General features: G+C 40.8%; 1 protein-coding gene and 1 pseudogene across 1 annotated transcript in view; both read right to left on the reverse strand.

The window, feature by feature from the left end:
- pdhx (pyruvate dehydrogenase complex component X) overlaps positions 1-24,869 on the reverse strand; it is a 230,810-nt gene that overhangs the window by 199,321 nt on the left and 6,620 nt on the right. Inside the window, exons 2-3 of the mRNA XM_041197437.1 lie at positions 18,911-18,994; positions 3,554-3,654 (exon numbers count right to left, since the gene is read on the reverse strand). Of these exons, the coding sequence (XP_041053371.1) occupies positions 3,554-3,654; positions 18,911-18,994 (185 nt within the window). The remainder of the gene's footprint in view (positions 1-3,553; positions 3,655-18,910; positions 18,995-24,869) is intronic.
- Positions 268-372, reverse strand: LOC121283737 (annotated as a pseudogene).

The raw sequence follows: 24,869 nt of genomic DNA on the forward strand, positions 1-24,869 counted from the left end.
TGTTATCTATATTAGAGCAGATCTTGTTGACATAGATGTCAATGTCTTATTAATTACATTGTTACGGTCCAACAGCAGTCGCTTTATAAAGGCTTAGTGGCAGTTGCATTGTTAAGGCAATTGAATTGTTAAACAAGTGATCGGTATTGGTCCACCTATAAATGGGGACAAGTGGCAGTGTGGCCTAAACCGCTGGATTTAGATTCCAAGCTCCTTGGAGGTGTCGGTTCGAGTCCCTGCCCCACTTTCAGAACAATTCCCCTATAAATGGGGATAATTTAATATTTGGTTGCCAGATAGGGGACCTATCAGATATTAAACAGATAAAACCACATACTACACTTGATCTTAGCCAAAAAGCCGAGAAGCGATCAAAACGGGGACGGTCTTAATCCTGGCTCAGTGGTGGCATCTTTGCCTCTGATTTTGAGCATTGTGAGTTCAAGTCCCACTGTTGGAAGCACTACTGTTTTGGTGAGACATTAAACTAGGGGCTACACCTGCCCTTTTTCCCTTTAAGGAGCTGCCCCATTAATTTGTTCATTTGTTCTTCTGTTAATTAGTCCCTTTTATTTGTTAATTAGCTTTACTCAAAAAGAGTATAAATGGGGACAGTGTCCCTGTTTTGTTAGTTTGGTTTATTTTCTGTTCTTTCATTATACTCAAAGAAGTATCAATGGGGACTGGAACACAAGAGGGGGAAGAGGAGAAACTGGGAGAGTCTATGACTTTGCTTTGCTGTCTTGGGAATAAACCTGTTTAAGGTACAGGAGGTAGCTTTGGACTCATTATTCCTCAATGTATAATTATTGGAATTAACACAGGACAATTTGCATCTAATGCAGGTCATTGTAATATAGTGAGCCAATCATTTCAGAGTGGCAAATCTGTACAAACCTCCTAGCCAACCCGAGCCACACTATCTGGAGATGGAAAAAAATCAGATCAAAATTAAACTGACCTTCTGGACCAGGCCTTGCTTCATAACCATTGCTTCATTCACGAGGCAAAACAACACGGCATTTTTTATCTTGGCAGATGGAAGCAATGCCATGCTTCTGACCTTATGCTGATCACCAACATCGGCAATCACATTTTAAGCAGTAGTCACAGTCCCGCTCTGAACCTTTCTATCCTCGGTCTCCTGCAGTATCCAATTGAAAATCAACACAAGCTCCAGGAACATATCTTTCAACTAGGCACAATATAGCCTTTTGGGCTCAATGCTGAATTCAACTATTTTAGATCGTAACCTCTAATACCGTTTAGTTTACTTTTTTCTAGTTTGTTTTTTCTCTCTCATTTCCCTCTTTCCTTTTTCTTCGCTTTTCAGCTCCAGCTATTCTTTATCCTGCCATTCACACCTCCTCTGGAAATATCTTTTGTTCCTTTACTTGTCTCATTAAAAAAAGTGCTCCGGTGAAAGGTCGCTGATCTAATACGTGGACTCTGCTTCTGTCTTCACAGAAAGTACTAGGCCTGCTGTGTATTTCCAGCATTTTCTATTTAAAGAATGCCCTCTTACTTTTTTTAACTTTGCCCACTGAAATACACTGTTTTAAGTTGGGCAAGTGGGTCGAAATGCAATCTTAAAAAGCCAAGAGACCAAAGCCAAACAACATCAATCAAAAACTCTTGATTCTTTGGAATTTTTGCAAAGGGTTAAAAGCTCGTTCATGAATACTAAGTATTTTATATATCAAACTCCATTAAGCTAATAGTACTAAGTACAGAATGGAAGACTGTAATGAAAAGCCCTGATCTCGAAATGCTAGTTGATTTCCCATGACCTACACAAGCAGCCTAGACCAGGTGTCGTCTTCAAATAAAACAAAATTAAAAGGCAGGAGGTAATTGGTCTAGGGTTAGGAAATTTACTTCAGTTTCCATTTTAACTTTATACATCATTAGGGAAGCAGGAATCTGCAATTGCTTGCAGAAGAGTTTCTCTATAGTAAGGGATGAGGACCAGAGGCCTACTAAATTGAGATGGCGCAGTGCCGCCACTAGTGAGAAGGTTTAATTACAGAATAAGTTCCATTTTCATTATGGATAAAAGGCAGGAATTAAAAATCAAAAATAGTGATATAAAAGTGTGACAAAAGGAAATAAGAATTTGTACACAGAAAGCACATGCAGAAGATTGTTAATATATTAGATTGAGATATATCACCATTGCAGTTATTCAGTGTTCTGAAGTGCATCTATAAATTAGCAAATTCATTTTTGTTTTGCAATGAGAACACTGGGGAGACAAGATCCATGGTGAAAAACATCACCAAAGCAGAGAAATAGGAGAAAGATGATAGAAAGCTAACCAGGGAACTTCCTTATTTTTATCACACTATATAAAGTGGAGTTCCTCACTGAACTATTGCAATGTACAGTCAATTCATTGTTTATGTTAATAGATCTTGCCACAAGCTATAGGGCTGGAGAAGCTATTCATAACCCTGCCAGAAATTTGAAGATGTTAATAAATTCTCAGAGCAATTATGTCATCATTTTAGACAGGTTTGCTATTGGCATTTCTTATTTTATGAATTCATTTCCTACATGAGATATTGAGGCTCCTTATGCATTTATACATATACCTTATGCATTAATAACTGAGAATTACAGACCAATCTATATACCAATAAAGTTTTGGTTTTGTATTATGCATTGTTAACTTCTACCCTCAGGCACTAGAAGTCAAGAGATTCCAGAATTGGAATACATTCAATAAATCTTTCCTGTACATAGGATATGCTGAAATAGTAATTTCCCCCAGTTGTCAACAAAATTGTCCAGGCAAAAGAAAGTTAATATGATCCATGGGTGTAGAATCTGAGATGTGTCAAACATTACAGTTAATCTTCTGAATATCACCAAGGTCTACAGACATCATTGAAAACCACTGGTAACTCCATTTAATTAAAGTGCAGGATAATGATAGTGTTCAGAGAAATTAATGAGAAATAAACCAAAGCAGTGTAGGACCGTATAACCCAGAGCCCTGAAAAAACACAAATCAGCAGAAGGTCTACTGTACAGCCTGCCCTCATCTGTAAAATCCTGATTGATGATAGTACCTTTCTGTTACACTCTCTGGTAACCTACAGGAAAACCATCAATCTCCTAAAGTTCACAAATGCAGCTGCTCATTTCATAAAACATTCCATTTATTTCCCCTTTTCTAATCCAGATCCAACACCAACCCAAGCACCAGAATACAACTCATGTTGAGAGGAGTTGCATAGAAAGACAGAACAAAAGACGATGGTAAAACAGAATTGGCAGGCGTGCCTCGTCAACACACTTTCTTTCATCAATTCCTTGCAATTTAACCAGCGATTGATCTCCACATAAGTCAAGCTCTGCCAATTCCATTCTACCAGTAGCTGCTGAGAGATGTACCAGTAATTGGAGCTAACTCTGTCCTTCAATTTTCACACTCCTTTCCTTGTCCTTGATTCTGCTACACAACATTGAATTAGGCTGGTACCGATTTACTATTCCTGAGAAGGATGGATAATGAATGACTCTCTTGATCTGAAATTAATGTTCTTACCATGATTTTTGCTAGCACACCATCATCACTAGAGTCCAACGTAACCACAGCTTTGTCCGTTTCAATTTCACACAGTGCATCACCAACATTAACAGTTTCACCTGGGAAAAGAAAGAAAGGATATCAGGAAGAAGTTGCATTTCTATAGCACCTTTCATATCTTTGGGACTTTACAAAGTGCTTTACAGAAAATGGACTACTTTGGTGAATACCCTCGTTGTCCTGTCAAAAAACATGACAGGTCCCACAAACAAATGAAATAAATCTCCAGATAATCTGTTTTGGTGGTGTTAGTTAAGAGATAAGTATTGACCAGGACACTGGAGAGAACTGCCCTGCTCTTATCTGAATAGTGTTATGAGATTTTCTATGAGGGGACAGATGGGGCTTCAGTTTAACATCTCATTCAAAAAACCTCTGATAGTGCTGCACTCCCACAGTACCGTACTGATGTGAAGGCCTAGATTATTGATCAAGTCCTGTAGTGGGGCTTAAACCCATGAACCTCTGATTCAGAGCCATTAGTGCTATCACCGAGCCAAGGCTAATTACAACTGATAAAGATGCTAGTGAAATCAATAATACATCACAAGTTGTAAATGCTAAAATTAACAGAGGTGGTTCCACTACTGCATAAACTCACTCTGATAAAAGCAAAAAAATTATTTTTTTTTATTTTAAAATTGCTTATGGTGCTTTCAAAAGTTATTAATTCAGAATTTATGTAAAAGCATTGAAATGAGTGGGGAGATATGTGGGAGGGAACAGGAGAGGATGAGAAAGGGGATAGCTAACATACATGAGGTAGAACACTGATGATGCATTGTTTCAATACTGAGAAGCAAGGGTAAGAAGACTATCAAGTAAACACTAAGGCCACATTTTTACTTCTGTTGTATGTGTGTGTGTGTGTGTGTGTGTGTGTGTGTATGTGTGTGTATCCCAAAACCCAAGAAAAACGTACATAAAGAATTAAATAATGATAAACATCGATATATGCTTTGCATTCGAGGTTTTATTTGGATGCTGCGGAGGCAAAGTGATAAAGCATCAAATTCAACAACATGATCTGGTATGTCCCAATGTAACAACTACCATTAGCCATGTGGCATCAAACTGGATATCAGGCCACTTAAGGGGCACCAATTAGTTTACTATATCCCTATTTGACATCTAAACAATAATTTTGCTCTCATGGCAGAATGCCTAGAGCATGCCACATTAAGAACAACTTAAACCTCTTGCATTGTTCAAGTCACAATTGGCCTGTTCAACCAGTATAATCTCTGGTTCTTCAATGTACTTGGCCAGAGATAACAGCGCAACAGAACACAATTCTCAATGAATACCACCAAGCATGAGATCATGGAAATCTTCCTATTTCTCACCCTGCATTGACACTAAAACACTGACCCTGCTGAGGAGCTCTTGTGTTGCCTAGCGCTGTACAGAACTACAGATTGTATCAGAGAGTTGCTTCTGATTACTAAACAGCTCATTTGAATACAGTTTTTCAATTTGTCAGGAAGTTCCAATCCAGCTAGGTGTTAAATAAATGCTTTTCAGGATCCCCCACAACCAAATAAAGATTCGACCTTTTTTCGCAAATTCATATCAGAAACATCAGTATTACCGTCAGCACCGTACGTTCTTCAATCCTTCCTGATCTGTATTACCATCGGCACCGTACGTTCTTCAATCCTTCCTGATCTGTATTACCATCAGCACCGTATGTTCTCGAATACCTCCTGATCTGTATTACCATCAGCACCGTATGTTCTTGAATACCTCCTGATCTGTATTACCATCAGCACCATGCATTCTTGAATACTCCCTGATCAATATTACCATCAGCATTGTACATTCTTGAATACCTCCTGATCTGTATTACCATCAGCACTGTATATTCTTGAATACTCCCTGTTCTGTGTTACCATCAACACCGTACATTCTTGAATACTTCCTGATCATTATCATCAGCACCATACGTTCTTGAACACTCCCTGATCTGTATTATCAGCATTGTATGTTCTGCAATATTCCATGATCAATATTACCATCAGCACCGTACATTCTTGAATACTCCATGATCTGTATTACCATCAGCACCGTACATTCTTCAATGTTCCTGATCTGTACCCCCATCAGCACTGTACATTCTTGAATCTGGCGTGATGTTCAGCTACTGTAAACACTTCCAGCTCCCAAAAAAAGATACACATAATAAACCCTCTATGATGCTACTTTCACAAGAATTTCCAATATTACTGCTATCAAAAGGCACACTATTTTCAGAATGCTAAAATTATTAGTTTTTAAACTGCTAAATTCCACATGTAGATATCCCTGTTGACAGCTAGAGAAATGAAGCACACATAGTATTGTTAGAGCAAATAACTGGCCTGCTTTCCATTAGAGTTGTCAACTCTCCAGGAATTAAAAATTCTGGCAAGCAACCCAGGAGAAAAATTACTGGAGCATTAAAAAAGTACATTTTCCAGTTTCTTTGAAAATATTTCTTTCTTCATTTATTAGTTATGAAAATATTGGAGATGAGGAAAAGGTTCTTTAACTGTGCATCAGTTGGAGCCAGGGGGCCACATGATGAAACCTCCAGAGTTGGGAATCCTACATGGCATAATTCCTACCACAAGGTAGTAGATACAGTAGAACTGAATAGGCACAGCCCTTTACCATTCTGGGAAATCAAGTGACCCCCTACTCCCCAACTACACCCCCCACCCCCACCCATACAAACAGATCCATTACACAAGGGGTTAGGAACATATTGGAAACGGACAATCACTGCAGGTTGAATTGTATCACATAGTTCCAGCTGGGAAGAGTACAGCTGTGGACTGTTTTGCAACAGACTGCATAGCAAGTCAGAAGGACATAGCTTATGTTGGCAGTTTGGGAATGCCATGCAGGCAGGGGAACATGCAGCTTGAGAATGCAGTGAGAGACAAGAGGGCACTCAGATAATACGCATTATTCCAGATAGCACACACAGCAAAATTTGTCAAGTTCCCAGACAGGATGCACCTGTTGTGAAACATGTGACTCCAATTGTAGTATTATTACACTGATACTAATGTGACTTCCCAATGTGGCTCATACTGCAGTGCAATTGCACTACATAACTTCTACTGGAATATTAAGGCACTGCATAATTTACACTGCAGTGATATGGATTCATATTTCATTGAAGCTTATGGACAAAAAGTTGCCCTTTTAGCTGGTGTTGGAGTATGTGCAACAGCTTACGTGGAAGCTCACTCTGAAAGCTCAAAAGTGCCAACAGTAGATATTGTTTCTCCCTGTGAGGTATTCCAATTATACAAGTAGAACAGCTAAGTAACATACGGAAACAAAGTTCCAAGAGCCAAACTCCCACTCAGGACCATTGGTTGTATAAACAGGTTATCATACTGCTTTGGTTTACTGTTTTGAAGTGCTGATAAATCTCAGCAGCTAACAAAAATATGAGAATTTTGGAAAGGCCAGTTAAAAGATTTTAATCAAAAATAAAAATACCTGGAAAAACTCAGCAGGTCTGACAGCATCTGCGGAGAAGAACACAGTTAACGTTTCGAGTCCATATGACTCTTCAACAGAACTAAGTAAAAATAGAAGAGAGGTGAAATATAAGCTGGTTTAAGGGGGGTGGGGGTGGGACAGGTAGAGTTGGATAGAGGGCCAGTGATCGGTGGAGATAACCAAAAGATGTCACAGGCAAAAGGATAAAGAGGTGTTGAAGGTGATGATATTATCTAAGGAATGTGCTAATTAAGGGTAGAAAGCAGGACAAGCAAGGTACAGATAGCCCTAGTGGGAGTGGGGTGAAGGAATTGAAATAAGCTAAAAGGCAGAGATAAAACAATGAATGGAAATACATTTAAAAATAATGGAAATAGGTGGGATATTGGGGGGAAAAAAAGGGGGTGAGAGAGTTCATGATCTAAAATTGTTGAACGCAATATTCAGTCCAGAAGGCTGTAAAGTGCTAGTCGGAAGATGAGGTGCTGTTCCTCCAGTTTGCGTTGAGCTTCACTGGAACATTGCAGCAGGCCAAGGATGGACATGTGGGCATGAGAGCAGGGTGGAGTGTTGAAATGGCAAGCGACAGGGAGGTCTGGGTCACGCTTGTGGACAGACCGAAGATTTTAATGCTTGTTCATCGCTTCAACTGGCCAGGGCAGATTCAGTGCTCAGCTGGTATCACATGTCTTGGCAAGCTTCATAGTCGTTCTGAGATGTAACGCACGGCAGTGTAAATCCTCCTTTTGGGGCAGAACAAATGTTAGGTAGGAATGTTAAAATGCACAGATGGTCATATTCATTTACACTCACTACCAACAATGAGCTTGTACTGCCCTCTGCTGACTGGAATTATGTGCCAACAATAACTTCAAGTTTCAGGTACTCACATTGCAGGTTGCTACCAGATAACAGTAAAGAAAGGAAGATTCACACTCATACAGTGCCTTTCATGACTTCGGGATGTCCCAAAACACCGTCAAGCCAACAAAGTACTTTGCAAGTGTAATCACTGTTACAATGTAATCACAACAAAATTCCATAAACAGTAATGTGATACTGCAATGTTGATTGAGGGAGAAATATTGGCCAGGAAACTGGAGATAACTCCCCTGTTCTTCTTCAAAATAGTGCCACGGGATCTTTTATGTCCATCCAAGAGGACAGATGGAGTCTCAGTTTAATGCCTCATCCAGGAGATAGCACTTGGAAAAGTGCAGGACTCCCTCGGCTGACACTCCAGTGTAGTACTTTGATTTTTTTTTGTTCGAGTCTCTGGTGTGGAACTAAAGTCTGGGTGGATTGCTATATTCTCACTGCAAGTGCCAAACACTAAAAATAGTAAAACAAAAAACAGTTCTTGGAGAGCTTTGTAACCCATTGTCAGACCAAATTTGTAACATTAGAAGATGAAGTGTGACTGCAGTCAGTGTGGCACAAGTGCATGAAGGTCAGTGACCTCTGTCCAATTATCTGTCTGTAAAACCTCTCTCTCAACCACAACACTTCTTTAGTAAAGCCTGTTACAGGAGGATATTATTCTCTCAATAAAAGCGGGATGTTCTGCGAACAGATCTTTCCATGTGAACACATCATATACAGGAGGTTTGGCAATAATAAAGGCACAGATGGAAGGAGTTACACTGCTGATTGTTAGGGTATTAAATACAGCAACATTCGGGTAAATACCTCACTGCTCCGTTCAATAATAATTCCAATTGAATATTAAACACATTTTCTAAAGCAATTATCAGCCTTAACAAAAAGAATAAAGGAAACAATTAAACTCAATGGTTTGAAAAGAATTTAATTACTGCAGTCAGTGAATCCATAATACCGATATTCATACTGTTATTATGTTGAAACATTTGGAGTGCTCCACTCACAATACTTTGAATTGTCATGATTTGTGTAGGATCAGATGTTTATATTAAAACATTTTTCCCCACACTGTATAAATCCATTTGAGTTGCAGTTATTAAATGAAGTACTGTAAGAAATACCAGCAACCACCTATAAGTCAATCGCTGTGAATATAGTTCTGATAGTATCACTAGCAGACTAATCTCAACACCTGTGCAAGGTGGAGATCAGGCCAACCTAAGGCTTGCTAGTTCTGTGGGTACAGGGTATCTAATCCTTTAGATGGGCTCCTTACTGCAATTACTAGATCAGAGATATTCCATTTTCAGTAAACATTAGAAACTGTTTTCCTGCACAAATGGTCCAATTAATTCTGAATTCCCTACAAACTTTTAATTACCTACACTGATGACTGTGGAATGTTCTGCAATAGCTTTTAATATTGGGGGGGGGGGGGGGTGCAAAAAGGCAAGTTATTTTGAAAGGGACTATGTACACCAAACGCTTCCATCAGTACTAGAATTCAGATTAATGTTCCTGTTCATATTGGATCACAGAACCAGCGTATCATTGCCATTGAAAGTTTGCATCCAATTTGTTAACATGCAAGCCTTGCTAAGTATGACAGATTAAAATCTATATAACAGTGATTCATCAAGGCTATTGTGCTGTGTCCCTCTTTTTAAAATAATGAGGTGATTGTTGTCAATTGTTTTAACCTGGCATTTAATAAGAAGAGTATAGTTCATGAACATTGTAAATGTAGAATACATTTCAATAACATGCAATTGTCACTTGGCATTAAGGCCCACTGGCAAACAGAGATGAAATAACACCATGAATTGTGAAACACCACACTTCATTCATCAATGATGTAGTTCAGTTACAGTATTTAAACAGTTTTCAGAGCTCACCGCCCCCACTTCTTAACACCCTCCAACAGGGTAACAGTTCTACAGCGAAAAAAACATTTTCACACATGACTCACATTCACAGGGCTGTTCACAACATCACCAAAATGTCGATTAAAATTCTTAACTTTCAAGAGAAAGTCCCATAAATAATGTCACCAAGCAGTATGACAGGATAAGTGAATCACACAGCTGGCCAGGACACTTAGTTCTATACAACCGTAATCAATCCTGCATAACAGCATTTAAAGAGACCATTTATACACCATTTATTCTCCTCTGTAAAGCGCAGATTCACTCTTCTTCAGAAGCTTTCTGCACAAGCCTATTGAAGCAAAGTTCCCGCTTCATCTTAGCGACGGCAAGTGCAAGGCCAGTACCTTCCACCCTAAACTCTATCCCCTCACGACCAATTTCATCCCCCTCCCCAGGCACTGCCTCAGACCATTTGCATTCTCATTGCTTTACTTGACCCTCAGCTGAGTTTCAGACTCCATGTGTTCTCCATCACGAGCACTTGTGTAACATCATCTACCTTCACTATTTTACAGTGCGAGTCACAATCTGGAATCTACTGCATGAGTGTGGAGGAGTCAGATTCAATCATGGCTTTCAAAAGGGAATTGGATAATTATCTGAAAAGAAAAAAACTGCAGGGCTACAGGGAAAAGGTCAGGGTGTGGGACTAGCTAAGTTGCTCTTACAAAGAGCTGGCACACGCAGAATGGACCAAATGGCCTCCTTCTGTGCTGTAACCATTCTTTGATCCACGCCTGCCTCTGAGACCATCTGCTGCTGAAACTCTTATCCAGGCCTTTATCACCTTCACAATAAATCATTCCAATGCTCTCTGGCTCATCCTCCACAAACTTCCAGCTTATCTAAAGCTCTGCTATTTATATCAAATCCTCCTGGACTCTCTGTCCTACATTGGCTCATGATTCTCCCAGTGCCTCCCATTTAAAATTCTCAGCTTTGTGTTGAAATCCCTTCTTAGATCAATTCCATCACTGTAACCTCCTCCACCCTAAAGCCCCTATGAATATTCCATTTCTCTGACATTATTCAACTGTAATGTACAAGACCAAAGGCAACTACAGAGGCATGAGGGGGGAGCTGGCCAGAATTGACTGGGAGATGAGCCTAGTAGGAAAGACAGTGGAACTGCAATGGCAGGAGTTTCTGGGAATAATTTGGGAGACACAGCAAAAATTCATCCCAAAGAAGAAGAAGCATACTAAAGGGAGAACGAGGCAACCATGGCTGTCAAGGGAAGTCAGGGACAGCATAAAAGCTAAAGAGAAAGCATACAATGCGGCGAAGAGCAGGGGATTGGGAAGCCTACAAAGACCAACAGAGGACATCTAAAAAAGAAATAAGGAGGGAGAAGATTAAATATGAGGGTAAACTAGCCAGTAATATAAAAGAAGATTGCAAGAGTTTTTTTAGATGTGTAACGGGTGAGAGGCAAAAGAGGACATTGTGCCACTGGAAAACGATGCTGGAGAAGTAGTAGTGGGGAACAAAGAAATGGCGGAGGAACTGAATAGGTACTTTGCTCCAGTCTTCACGGTGGAAGACATGAGTAACATCCCCAAAGTTCAAGAGAGTCGGGGGGCAGAGGTGAGTATGGTGGCCATTACCAAGGAGAAGTTGCTAGGAAAACTGAAAGGTCTGAAGGTGGATAAATCACATGGACCAGATGGATTACACCCCAGAGTTCTGAAGCAGATAGCTGAAGAGATAGTGGAGGCGTTAGTGGTGATCTTTCAGGAATCACTGGAGTCAGGGAGGATCCCAGAGGACTGGAAAATCAGTAATGTAACCCCCCTGTTTAAGAAGGGAGTGAGGCAAAAGACAGGAAATTACAGGCTGATTAGCCTGACCTCAGTCATTGCTAAGATTTTAGAGACCATTATTAAGGATGAGATTTCAGAATACTTGGAAGTGCATGGTAAAATCAGCAAAGTCAGCATGGTTTCATCAAGGGGAGGTCATGCCTGACAAATCTGTTAGAATTCTTTGAGGTGGTAACGAGTAGGTTAGACAAAGGGGAGCCAATGGATGTTATCTACTTGGACTTCCAAAAGGCTTTTGACCAAGTGCCGCACAGGAGGCTGCTCAGTAAGGTAAGAGCCCATGGCGTTAGAGGCAAGGTACTAGCATGGATAGAAGATTGGCTGTCTGGCAGGAGGCAGAGAGTGGGGATAAGGGGGTCCTTCTCAGGATGGCTGCCGGTGACTAGAGGAGTTCCGCAGGGGTCAGTGTTGGGACCACAACTTTTCACTTTATACATTAATGATCTAGATGAAGGAACTGAGGGCATCCTGGCTAAATTTGCAGATAATACAAAGATAGATGGAGGGACAGGTAGTATTGAGGAGGTGGGGAGGCTGCAGAAGGATTTGGACAGGTTAGGAGAATGGGCAAAGAAGTGGCAGATGGAATACAACGTGGGGAAGTGTGAGGTCATGCACTTTGGTAGGAAGAATAGAGGCACAGACTAGTTTCTAAATGGGGAGAGAATTCAGAAATCTGCTGTGCAAAGGGACTTGGGAGTCCTCGTCCAGGATTCTCTTAAGGTTAACTTGCAGGTTGAGTCGGTAGTTAGGAAGGCAAATGCAATGTTGGCATTTATTTCGAGAGGACTAGAATATAAAAGCAGGGATGTGCTGCTGAGGCATTATATGGCTCTGGTCAGAAGACATTAAGAATATTGTGAGCAATTTTGGGCCCTGTATCTCAGGAAGGATGTGCTGGCTCTGGAGAGGGTCCAGAGGAGGTTCACAAGAATGATCCCAGGAAGGAAAGGCTTAAAATATGAGGAACATTTGAGGACTCTGGGTCTATACTCGATGGAGTTTAGAAGAATGAGGGGGGGATCTGATTGAAACTTACAGAATACCGAAAGGCCTGGATAGAGTGGACATGGGGAACATGTTTCCATTAGTAGGAGAGACTAGGACCCGAGGGCACAGTCTCAGAGTAAAGGGAAAACCTTTTAGAACAGAGATGAGGAGAAACTTCTTTAGCCAGAGAATGGTGAATCTATGGAATTCATTGTCACAGAAGGCTGTGGAGGCCAGGTCATTGAGTGTATTTAAGATAGAGATAGATAGGTTCTTGATTGGTCAGGGGATCAAAGGTTATGGGGAGAAGGTGGGAGAATGGGGTTGAGAAACTTATCAGCCATGATTGAATGGCGGAGCAGACTCGATGGGCCGAACAGCCTAATTTCTGCTCCTATGTCTTATGATCTTATGGTCTTATACATCACTACCTCCCTGCACCTCAGAAATGGTGCTGTCACCTATTTGGGAAATACTTTGGAATTCTTTCCCTAAATCTCTCCATCTCCCCAGAGAGTCTGGGACAAAGTTACAGAGATAAGAAGAGATTTAAACATGGAGATGAAAATTTTAAATTTTAGGCATTGGTGAACTGGGAGCTCCTGTAGTCCACAAACTTAGGGTTAACGTGGCCAGGACTAGTTGCATGATAGGATACAAGGTTGCAGAGTTTTGGATAAGTTGAAGACTTTGGAAAGTGCAGGATGAGAGGCTTGGCCAGGACAGCCAAATGGTAGTAATTGGTACATCAAATGGTAGTAATAGTGGTTACATTACTGGGCTAGTACCCCAGAGGCCTGGACCTCCGGAGATGTAAGAAAGAAAAAGATTTGCACTTCTATAGCATTTTTCAGGTCCACCAGATGTCTCAAACCGCTTTACAGCCAATGAAGTACTTCTGAAGTGTAGTTACTGTTGTAATGTAGGAATCACAGCAGTCAACTTGCACACAGCAAACTCCTACAAACAACAATGCGATAATGACTAGATAATCTGTTTTTGTGATGTCATCAAGGGCTAATTATTGGCCAGGATACTTGGAATAGCTCCCTTGCCCTTCCTTGAAATAGTGCCATGGGATCATTTATACCCACCTGAGAGAGCAGAGAGGGGTCTCAGTTTAACACCTCATTTGAAACACAGCAGTTCAAGAGTACAGCGCTCCCTCAGTATTGAACAGGAATGTCAGCCTTGAATGAGGTCAAGCCTTGGGATGGGACTTAAACCCATGCAAATTGAGGAATTTGAATTCAGTTCATTAAAAAAAACTAGAACAAAAAAGAAGACTCTGCATCGGTGACCGTGAAACCGCCGGAGTGTTGTAACATCCCATCTGAATAGCTAATACCCTTTAGGTAAAGAAATCTGCCATCCTTACCCCGTGCGGCCTACATGTGACTCTGAACTCACAGCAAAGTGGTTGCCTCTTATCTGCTCTCTGAAATGGCCCAGGAAGCCATTCAGTTGTATCAAACCACTGCAGAAAAGTCTAATAAAAATAAAACTGGAAAGACCATCCAGCATTGCACTGTGGGTGTACCTACTCCATACAGACTCCAGCAGTTCAAGAAGGAAGCTCACCACCATCTTCTAGGACAATTAGGGACGGACAATAAATGCAGGCCTAGTCACCGATGCCCCCATTTCATAAATGAATTTTTTTTTAAATCGACAAGTGAAAAAGGGACAGATGACAGTTTCAACATTAGATGGTTGAGATGGGAGGAAGCTGCCATTGTGGTGGACAGGTTATGGGGTCAGAAACAGCTCAAGGTCAAATAGGATACAGAGAATGTGAACAATTTGGATCAGCTGAGACAGTATCCAACACTGCCCCAGAGTGAGGTGGAATTGGGGACAAGGGAGCTGGTGGCGGGAATCAAAGATTATAGCTTCAGTGTTCCCAGGGTTTAGCTGGAGGAAATTGCAGCTCACCCAAGACTGAATGGTGGAGAAACTGTCTGACAACTGTGGTAGTGAAGGGGCAGAGAGAGGCTGCGAGGTAGGGCTGTGCATCTCCTATGTTTATGTGGATGTTGGCTCTAACTTCTGTGGATGTTGTCACCAAGGGTGAGCATGTAAATGTGAAATAGGGGACGGCCAAGGGTAGATCTCTGATGGACTCCAGAGGTAACAGTGCAGCGATGGAAAGCCATCTCTGGAGATACTTTGGTTACAACTGTACAGGTAAGAGCAGAATGAGGTGAAGGTAATCCACGGAGCTAACAAAGGAGAGGCACTGCAGGAGGATGACCTGGTTGATAAGATTAAAGGTTGCAAACAGATTGAGAAGGGTGAGGAGGGATAATTTACCAGGGTCATTGTCAGGCAGAATATCATTTATGACTCTGATTAGGGCTGTTTCAGTGCTGTGAAAGGAATTTTAAACATGGAGTTGCATAAGGTTGATATGGATTTGGGAGGCGACCTCACCAACTCAGTTTTACAGATTTCTAGGCTGGGCAATTATAAGTCATGTTAGAACAATTTGTATACTGGAGAAAAGATCATACATGACCAAATTCTAATCCCATAACCTTTGTAAATCAAAGGTGTATTTTAGTCCTAGTGCCGTCAGCCGGAGACGAACAGTGTAAACCACATAGTTGACTGAGATATTGTCCTCATATTGAACATCCTTTGGTGGATATGCTCACTGTATCAGATTTTCATCATCACAGTTACATAGGGAGCTCAGTGACCTTCCCTGCCTGTGGATCCATTTATAATTTTATCAACACAAAATATCAGTAGGAACAAAACCAATCAATATCCACATACCTGGTGGAGTATTGTAAAACATTGACATGTGATTATGCAGTGAGAAAAGGCCAACTCTCTATTGCAAACGCAGTATTGTAATAACTAAGCCAGACAGGTGCACAGTACAAAAACAGAAACAGAAATACCTGGAAAAACTCAGCAGGTCTGGCAGCATCGGCGGAGAAGAGCACAGTTAACGTTTCGAGTCCTCGTGACCCTTCAACGGAACTAAGTAAAATTAGGAAAGGGATGAAATATAAGCTGGTTTAAGGGTGGGGGGGGGGGGTGGTTTGTTGGAACAAGCAGCCAGTGATAGGTGGAGATAACCAAAAGCTGTCACAGACAAAAGAACAAAGAAGTGTTGAAGGTGGTGATATTATCTAAAGGAATGTGCTAATTAAGAGTAGCAGACAGGACAGATAAGGTACAGATAACTCTAGTGGGGGTGGGGAATACTAAAAGGTAGAAATACATTTAAAAATAATGGAAATAGGTGGGAAAAGAAAAAATCTAAATAAATTATTGGAAAAAAGGGGGATTGGAGAGGATGGAGGAGAGAGTTCATGATCTAAAATTGCTGAACTCAATATTCAGTCCGGAAGGCTGTAAAGTGCCTAGTTGGAAGATGAGGTGCTGTTCCTCCAGTTTGCTTTGAGCTTCATTGGAACAATGCAGCAAGCCAAGGACAGACCTGTGGGCAAGAGAGCAGGGTGGAGTGTTGAAATGGCAAGCGACAGGGAGGTCTGGGTCATGCTTGCGGACAGACTGAAGGTGTTCTGCAAATCGGTCACCAAGTCTGCGTTTGGTCTCTCCAATGTAGAGGAAATCGCATTGGGAGCAACGAATGCAGTAGACTAAATTGAGGGAAGTGCAAGTGAAAAAGGAGTGTTTGGGCCCTTGGACGGTAAGGATAGAGGAAGTGAAGGGGCAGGTGTTGCATTTTCTGCGTTTGCATGGGGAGGTGCTGTGGGAGGGGGTTGAGGAGTAGGGGGTGACGGGAGGAGTGGACCAGGGTGTCACGGAGGGAACGATCCCTACGGAATGCCGCCAGGAGGTTGAAGGGAAGATGTGATTGGTGGTGGCATCATGCTGGAGTTGACAGAAATGGCGGAGGATGATCCTTTGAATGCGGAGGCTGGTGGGGTGATAAGTGAGGACAAGGAGGACCCTATCATGTTTCTGGGAGGGAGGAGAAGGCTTGAGGGCGGATGCGTGGGAGATGGGCCGGACACGATTGAGGGCCCTGTCAACTGCCGTTGGTGGAAAACATCTCTGACACTTCCCTTCCCTTCCTTGACCTAGGGAAACTATAGATCAATTAGCTCAACTTCAGTGATAGGAAAGATAATGGAAACCTTACTCAAAGATGTGGTAGCATATCTTCAGCATCTAGAAGTTTTTTCTAAAGAGTAGTCAGCACAGATTTCAAAAGGGAAGGTCATCCTTAACAAACCTGAATTCTTTGAAGAATGATCAGAAAAGATAGATAACAGTAGCCTAATAGACATAATGTATTAGATTTTTAAAAGGCCTTTGCAAAGGTAATACATGATAGACTAAGGACAAAACATGTGGAGGCAGGGGACAAGTAGCAGAATGGATAGAGATAAAAACAAAAAAACTGCGGATGCTGGAAATCCAAAACAAAAACAGAATTACCTGGAAAAACTCAGCAGGTCTGGCAGCATCGGCGGAGAAGAAAAGAGTTGACGTTTCGAGTCCTCATGACCCTTCGACAGAACTTGAGTTCGAGTCCAGGAAAGAGCTGAAATATAAGCTGGTGTGTGTGTGGGGGGCGGAGAGATAGAGAGACAGAGAGGTGGAGGGGGTTGGTGTGGTTGTAGCGACAAACAAGCAGTGATAGAAGCAGATCATCAAAAGATGTCAACAACAATAGTACAATAGAACACATAGGTGTTAAAGTTAAAGTTGGTGATATTATCTAAACGAATGTGCTAATTAAGAATGGATGGTAGGGCACTCAAGGTATAGCTCTAGTGGGTTTTTTTTTTATTTTATATAATGGAAATAGGTGGGAAAAGGAAAATCTTTATAATTTAGAGATAGAGATCTGGCTACAAAACAGAAAAGAGAACATAGGGGTTAAAAAGTTGGTTACTCAGATTGGAGAACAATTGGGAAGTGATGTCCTACAAGGGTCGGTGCTGGTATTATTGTTGTTCACCATCTATATAAACTATTTAAATTTAGGAATCAAAAGTATAATTTCAAAATTTATAGACATTAAATTGGAGCATGTAGTTAAAACAGAAGGACTGTGACAAGTTACAGGAAGATATTGGTAAACTTGCAGAATGGGTCTGTAATTGGCAACTGAACTTCAATATAGGTAAGTGTGAAGTGGTGCATTTTGGTCTGAATAAGGAAGTCACATTCTCCTTAGAAAATAAATTTCTAAGTTGGGTAGAGGAACAAAGGGATCCGGGGTACAGATATACAAATCAGTAGAAGAGCAAAGCAGGTCAATAAAGTCAGAAAAAAGGAAACCAAGCACTCAGATTTATTTCTGGAAGAATAGAATTGTAGAGCAGAAAGGCTATGTTAAACTTGTATAGAACATCAGTTAGACCTTACTTAGAGTATTGTGAAGAGCTCAATATATTATAATAAAGGTTGTGGAGGCACTGGAGAAGGTGCAAAAGAGATTTACTGATATCAGAAGAAATGAGAGGTTAAGCGTATCAAAAAAGTTTGAACAAGCTGGGGCTCTTTCTTTCTAGAAAAGAGGAAACTGAGTGGCAACCAGATAGATGCCTTTATAATTGAGAAAAGGTTTGATTAGGTTGACTTAGGGTAGATGTTTCCACTTGTGGGGGAGACCATAAATGTAAGATAGTCATTAATAAATCCAATTGGGAATGCAGGAGAAACTCCTGAACCTAGAAAACCATTAGAATATGGAAAGAGCTACCACATGGAGTTTAGGTGAACGGCATTAATGCATTTAAAGGGGAACTAAATAAACACATGATAGAGAAAGAAATAAAAGGATATGCTGATGGACAGATGAACCAGGGTAGGAGGAGGCTCATGTGGAACTTAAACACTGTTATGGACTTGTTGGACTGAATGGTATGTTTCTCTGCTGTAAGTCATATTTCAAACAGAAGATGCCCCCTAATTTAGAGATACATTCTATATGTGCACGTGATATATATGCACACAGATTTACACACACTCTATAACTTCAGAACAGTACATTGTTCTAAAAAATAAAACGAGATTCTGTCCCATCATGATTCAAAATTCAATGCTTCTCAATGATCCTTTAAACTTGGGTGATGTGCAGGCTGGGGGGGCAGGGAAGAAGAGGAGGCCGCTGGCCACAAATGCTACTTCAAAAACAGTTCATTTCTCTGTTTTAACGACTTGCACTTCTAAGAGATTTAGTCACTAATAATGTGACATACCTTCCCTTTTCAGCCATTTTACAATATTCCCCTTTTCCATTGTTGGTGATAGTGCAGGCATCAACACTTTGAGTGGAGCAACACCTACAGGAGACAGGAAGAAATTCATTAACCACTAGTTTTTTCACGCAAAAAGCTCACGAATACCAACTTATGAAACTTAGGAAAGCTGATGAACAGCTTCAACACAAGTAAACAAAAGTCCAACAGAGAACAGACCATTAAGCAAGTTAAAATTCTCAAAGTGATAAAAAGGAATTTAATCAGTATTTCAGGATCATATTCCAAAATTCATTGTTTTTCTGTGAAATATTGTTGTGCTTTTGTCCGACCCCAAAATTCTCTCAATGAGTACAATCAGTTAGAGCCTTCATGTGGAGTTGAAAGGAAAATTTAGATAAGTATTGAAGAGAATATGAAGAGAGGCATAGGTAAGACATAATTGCTAAATCCTCGCTTTAAGCACAAAAATTGAGTTTACGTGGGAACTTGGAAATCTACTGCTTGCCATAATAGCAACACATATAGGCCCTTTAGCCCCTCGACCCTATTTTGCCATTCAATGAGATCCTGTGCCTGCAAAAGTTGAGTGACTGTATAAAAAGTGAACATTTGGCAACTTGCTAAACATTTTGAAACTTCCTGCGGAATGGATGCCATCATTTTTGCTACTTTGCCTCAGGATCTATCTTTATATTTACGTTTAGCTTAATCTTGTAGATTGGTCTTGGATCCACGCTTTTTTGCTCTTTATCTGTGAGCACCTTTTTTGAATAATGTCAAGTGCAGCAAGACTTTTATTAAGCAGCATACTAATAAACAACTAATTGTAAATGTAATTGCTACATATATAAATATTGACTTTATTCATGAAGGTTTAACCCATCAACTAAGAAGCCTTAAAGGGATAGATAAATAATGAAATACAATGAAATTCCTGGCTGGATAGAATTGAATGGTTGTTTCGTATAAATAAATTATTCGCTAATTGAGCAATGACTGAATAATCAAATACCAGATATATATTTTATTTCCTAACAGGAATAAATCAATTGTTGAGATAAGTAACTTTTCTAACTTTTTGCACCCCCCAACCCCACCCAACTTGCGTTTTCTCTCTTCTGCCAGTTTGGGTAACTTCCCCTTCGTTAACAGTTGGTCTAGCATAGCTGCTAACAAGTCTATCACTGACTCTCCGTACCCTGCTGAATCAAAAAGATAATCTGGAAATAAGTGCAAAATACTGCAGATGCTGGAAATCTGAAACAAAAACAAAAATTGCTGGAAAAACTCAGCAGGTCCTACAGTATCTGTGGAGAGAAGGACAGAGTTAACATTTTGAGCCTGTATGACTCTTCTTCAGAACTAAAGAGAAATAGAAATGTGGCGAAATATATACTGTATAAGCGGGGTGGGACAAATGAAGCTGGATAGAAGGCCAGTGATAGATGAAGGCAAAGGAGAGATTGCAAAAGATGTCATAAACAAAAGGTCGAAGGAGTGTTGATGGTGGTGGTACTGGCTAAAGGAGGTGCTAATAGTGGTATTAAGAGTAGTAAGCGGATGAGCAAGTGACAGATGGTCCTAGTGGAGGTGCGGTGGGAGGAGGGGATGGTGTGGGAGAAAAGATCAAAATAGGCTAAAAGGTGGGGATAAAACAATGAATGGAAATAGATTTAAAAAATAATAATAGAAATGGGTGGGAAAAAATTTTAAAAACTAAAATTAAAAAATATATATTTGTAAAAAGGGGATCAAAAAGGGGTGAGGATGAAGGAGAGATTTCATGATCTGAAGTTGTTGAACTCAATGTTAAGTCCGGAAGGCTGTAAAGTGCCTAATCTGAAGATGAGATGCTGTTCCTCCGGTTTGCGCTCAGCTTCACTGGAACATTGCAGCAGGCCAAGGACGGGTATGTGGGCATGAGAGCAGGGTGGTGTGTTGAATTGGCAAGCGACAGGAAGGTCTGGGTCATGCTTGTGGACAGACCGAAGGTGTTCCGCAAAGCGGTCACCCAGTTTGCCTTTGGTCTCTCCAATGTAGAGGAGACCGCATTGGGAGCAGCGAATACAGTAGACCAAATTGAAGGAAGTGCAAGGGAAGTGCTGCTTCACTTGAAGGGAGTGTTTGGGCCCTTGGACGGTGAGAAGGGAGTAAGTAAGGGGGCAGGTGTTGCACCTTCTGCGGCTGCATGGGAAGGTGCCATGGGAGGGGGTTAAGGTGTAGGGGATGATGGAGGAGTGAACCAGGGTATCCCGGACGATAGTCTGGAGAATTTAGCAATAGATTAGTTTACCCACAGTTGCTAATGCAAAATGCTGTTTGGGTGTTGTTTTGACAGTCATTTATAACATTGTTAAAACAAAGTTCAGATCTATCAAAAATAGGTGTTCTTAGCGGTGAGAACAGCAGTTGTTGGAATGTTACATTAGGTGATAGTCATCTACTTGTAGTCGGCTGGTAGAGACCTGCAAAATCATAGGAGCTGAAGTGGATGAGACATAATGAAGAAACTAAGAATATTTTCCTTTTTTTCCCGTTTTTTAAATTCTTTCTTGGGATGTGAGTGTTGCTGGCAATACCAGTACTGTTGCCTATTCCTAATTGCCCTTGAACGGTGTAGCTTGCTAGATCATTTCAGAGGACAGTTAAGAGTCAACCACATCGCTGAGGGTCTGGAGCCACAAGTTTGCCAGACCAGGTAAGGATGGCAGATCTCCTTGTCCAAAAGATTAGTGAACCAGGTGGGTTTTTTTTTTTACAATAATCAAAGGTAGTTTCATGGTCACCATTACTGGCACTATCTTTACATTCCCGATTTTATCAACTGAATTTTAATTTCACCAGCTGCCACAACAGGATTTAAACCCAATTCTCCAGGACATTAGCTAGGGCCTCTGGATTGTTAGTCCAGTGACATTGCCACTATGTCACCATCTCAATGGTCGACAATGGATCTTTCCCAGAGAGACAAACTTTGACGTGGAGGGTTGCTAGCCCAGCCTTTATAATTCCATTGGAAGTCTCAGGGAAGAGGCGCGAGGTGGTCCCATAGGTCACGCAAAGGCTTTTCACATCCAAAATCAGGGTTCAAATGTAGACTGATGGACAAATAACTCTTTTGTTAACTGCACAGGTGCACCAATGTGAAACTAACTTGAACACTACAATCCAGTTTGTACAAGGTCCAAGTCTACAGTCCAAAACTCCACCTAATCCAGCACTGTTATGACACAGTTGACAGTAAATGCTGAGGTGTTCAAATCCTAAATGAAACCTTGAAACAACTGCCACAACTTGTTTTGCAATTTGCATAAATTTCAAGATGGGTGCCTTGAATTCAGTAGCAATAAGACCACCAAATCTTATAGGTTTTTACAAAAATAGATTAAATATTTAACAAAAATGATTTTTAAGCACACACATAAGTCTACAAATTACTACTATAACTTCCAAATCCCCTAATTAATTTAACTCCCAGTTACACTTTCGTTAAGGCAACAGTATGACAGAGATTTTAAAAGACCCCCATGTTTGCCGTATTTACATCAAAACCTTCAGAGCAGCTGCCTTTAATCCAATTAAGTCTCTCTCACACACACACACACATATATACCGCTAATTTACAATAAATTCCAATAACATTGAGAATAATTTTATCTTCCTGACAAGCACTGATTAGCAGCCCCGCTCAAAGAGGCCTGAGGCGGCAAGAGGAAAAGTCTGGGGGCAAAAAAGGATGCTCTCCTGAAGTTGGGATGAGTAGAACTTCTAGCCTGAATGTAACTCTGCTACAAAGTTCATAGGCACACTGAGTCAATCTAACCTAGCTACCTCTCAATAACTATCACAGTTTATGTTTATGCAGACGTGTCTCAACCAACCCCAACAGACTTATTGTACTGAAAATAAGGTGTGAATTTAATTAGCTGTTTCATGGCAGTAAATTAGAATAAATATTGGCATATTTTATAAATGTTATTGGAACATGGACAATTAAGAAACAAAGGAATTAGATTATAATCAGCTAAACAAAGACATAGTCCCCAATATTTATGGGGAGGCTGGGAGGGGGCAAGGGCGCCTGTCAACGATCGACAAAACCCGACAATGCTGCAAACACAGAGGTGCTGCCGAATTTAAGAGCAGGACTTCATCAGAATTTTTAAAAACACTGTTTCTTGTGCAGTAACCAGACAAATTAGTTGGCCAGTTGACGAGTAGGAAAGCCAGCAGTTCAAGACAGCAGCTGGGAATATTCCCCAGCAACCAAGAAGAACATGGGTCATGATGGGGGAGAGGCTGTATTCAGAGTGTGGAGGATGGTCAGAAGAATGCAGCAGGTTTGCCTGGGGAGAAGAGAAGCACGATGAATCATCCTGGCCCACAAGCAGTGCTGGAAAGGGACTTACCTGCCGCATTTGACAGCTCCCTTCTCAGTTTAGCTCTCAAGCCCCAGGAAATCCATGCTGGAGATGTTATCTTGAAAATTACTGACAAATTTTGAGTCACCGAGCCTTACTTCAATATTATGATTATCAATCCACCTCTCAATAGTGGGTACTCAGGTGACCCCGAATCCAGTCCGGTTAAACCGGATTCAGATGTGTTTGCGATGGGCTGGGTCAGCTTTTTCTTTTTAATCAATTTAACCCCCCTGCCACTCCTAACACAGCCTCACCAGTCCTGGAGTGGGCTGGAGTTCAAAACATACCCCATAATTAAAGTCTGAGAATGGACATGATCAAGTTCCTGTGAGTGGAACTGAAAATGTTAGGCATGGGTTGAGGAATCAGATAGGAGGAAACCACTAGCAGGGTGGATAGGAGAGTGTCTATGGAGATTGTCTAGATGGGCATTCAGAAGGCATATAATAAGCTTTCCCAAGAGAGACTGGCAAAAATAAAAGTACAAAGATATGGAGGCAACCTCGTGAAACGGGCTAGTCATTAGTTGGGTGGTACAAGACAGAATCAAGAAAAAGAGAATGCCCTTTGATCAGCAGAATGTGACAAGTGGTGTTCTTCAGCAAACTCTATGAAGACTGTCCATTTCTACCTCCATAACATCATCCTGTCTCTGCCTGCCTCAGTTTATCTGAGCTGATTCAACAGCAAGCAGAGATGACAGCCAGGGATGTTCATTCAAAATTGAACATTGATCAGAAATATACATAGCTAAATAAAGAACAGTGAAATAAAGTAACATGTTGATTTGCTGTGTGTCAGACCTGTCATTTGAGTTAAGGCAAGGAGATTCAACTAAACTAAACTTGGTGACCTTTCCCTACCTTTCCTGATTTGCTAGTCATTCCTTACGAAAGAAATTGAAGCTGACTGACTGCCACGTCTATGTCCAATGCTACAGGGACATGGACAGTGAAGTTCATTTTATGAATGCAGATAATTTATGTATATGGTGTATTAAACACCAGGCACCAAATAGGGCTTCATTCTTGGGAACTGGAAATATTCCACCTATCCAGTATATGTGTTCGACATGACCCCATAATCTCCTCTTGTGGACTTTCCTTCAGTGTTCAATCATGAAAATTACTAATTACAACAAAACTACAGTGAACATTTATTGCCATTATATCCTGAAATCAGGTAATGTACCCATTGACTGCAATACATCTAGATAATACAATACTGTGAAAAATTATCACTATATAGGAAGTGGTTTTTCCTTATTTAATCCAGATACACATTTGAGGGCCTTTTAAATTCAACAGAGGTTACACTAATCCACGACTCGCCAGCCTTATAACATGTTTCATCTGACACACCCATTTCAGAAATAACTAAATCAACGTAAAAGTGACATCTTCATTGGGAAGTTTCAAAGGTTAAGAACTTTGCTATCTTTGCTGCAGGTAAATGTTTATCCAGCTTCCCCTGAAATACATTTACACTATTTAGCAATAAAGCAAATCAAAGAACTCTAGGTCCATGAGCCT

This window comes from Carcharodon carcharias, chromosome 10, assembly GCF_017639515.1.
Source record: "Carcharodon carcharias isolate sCarCar2 chromosome 10, sCarCar2.pri, whole genome shotgun sequence".
Taxonomy (NCBI): Eukaryota; Metazoa; Chordata; class Chondrichthyes; order Lamniformes; family Lamnidae; genus Carcharodon; species Carcharodon carcharias.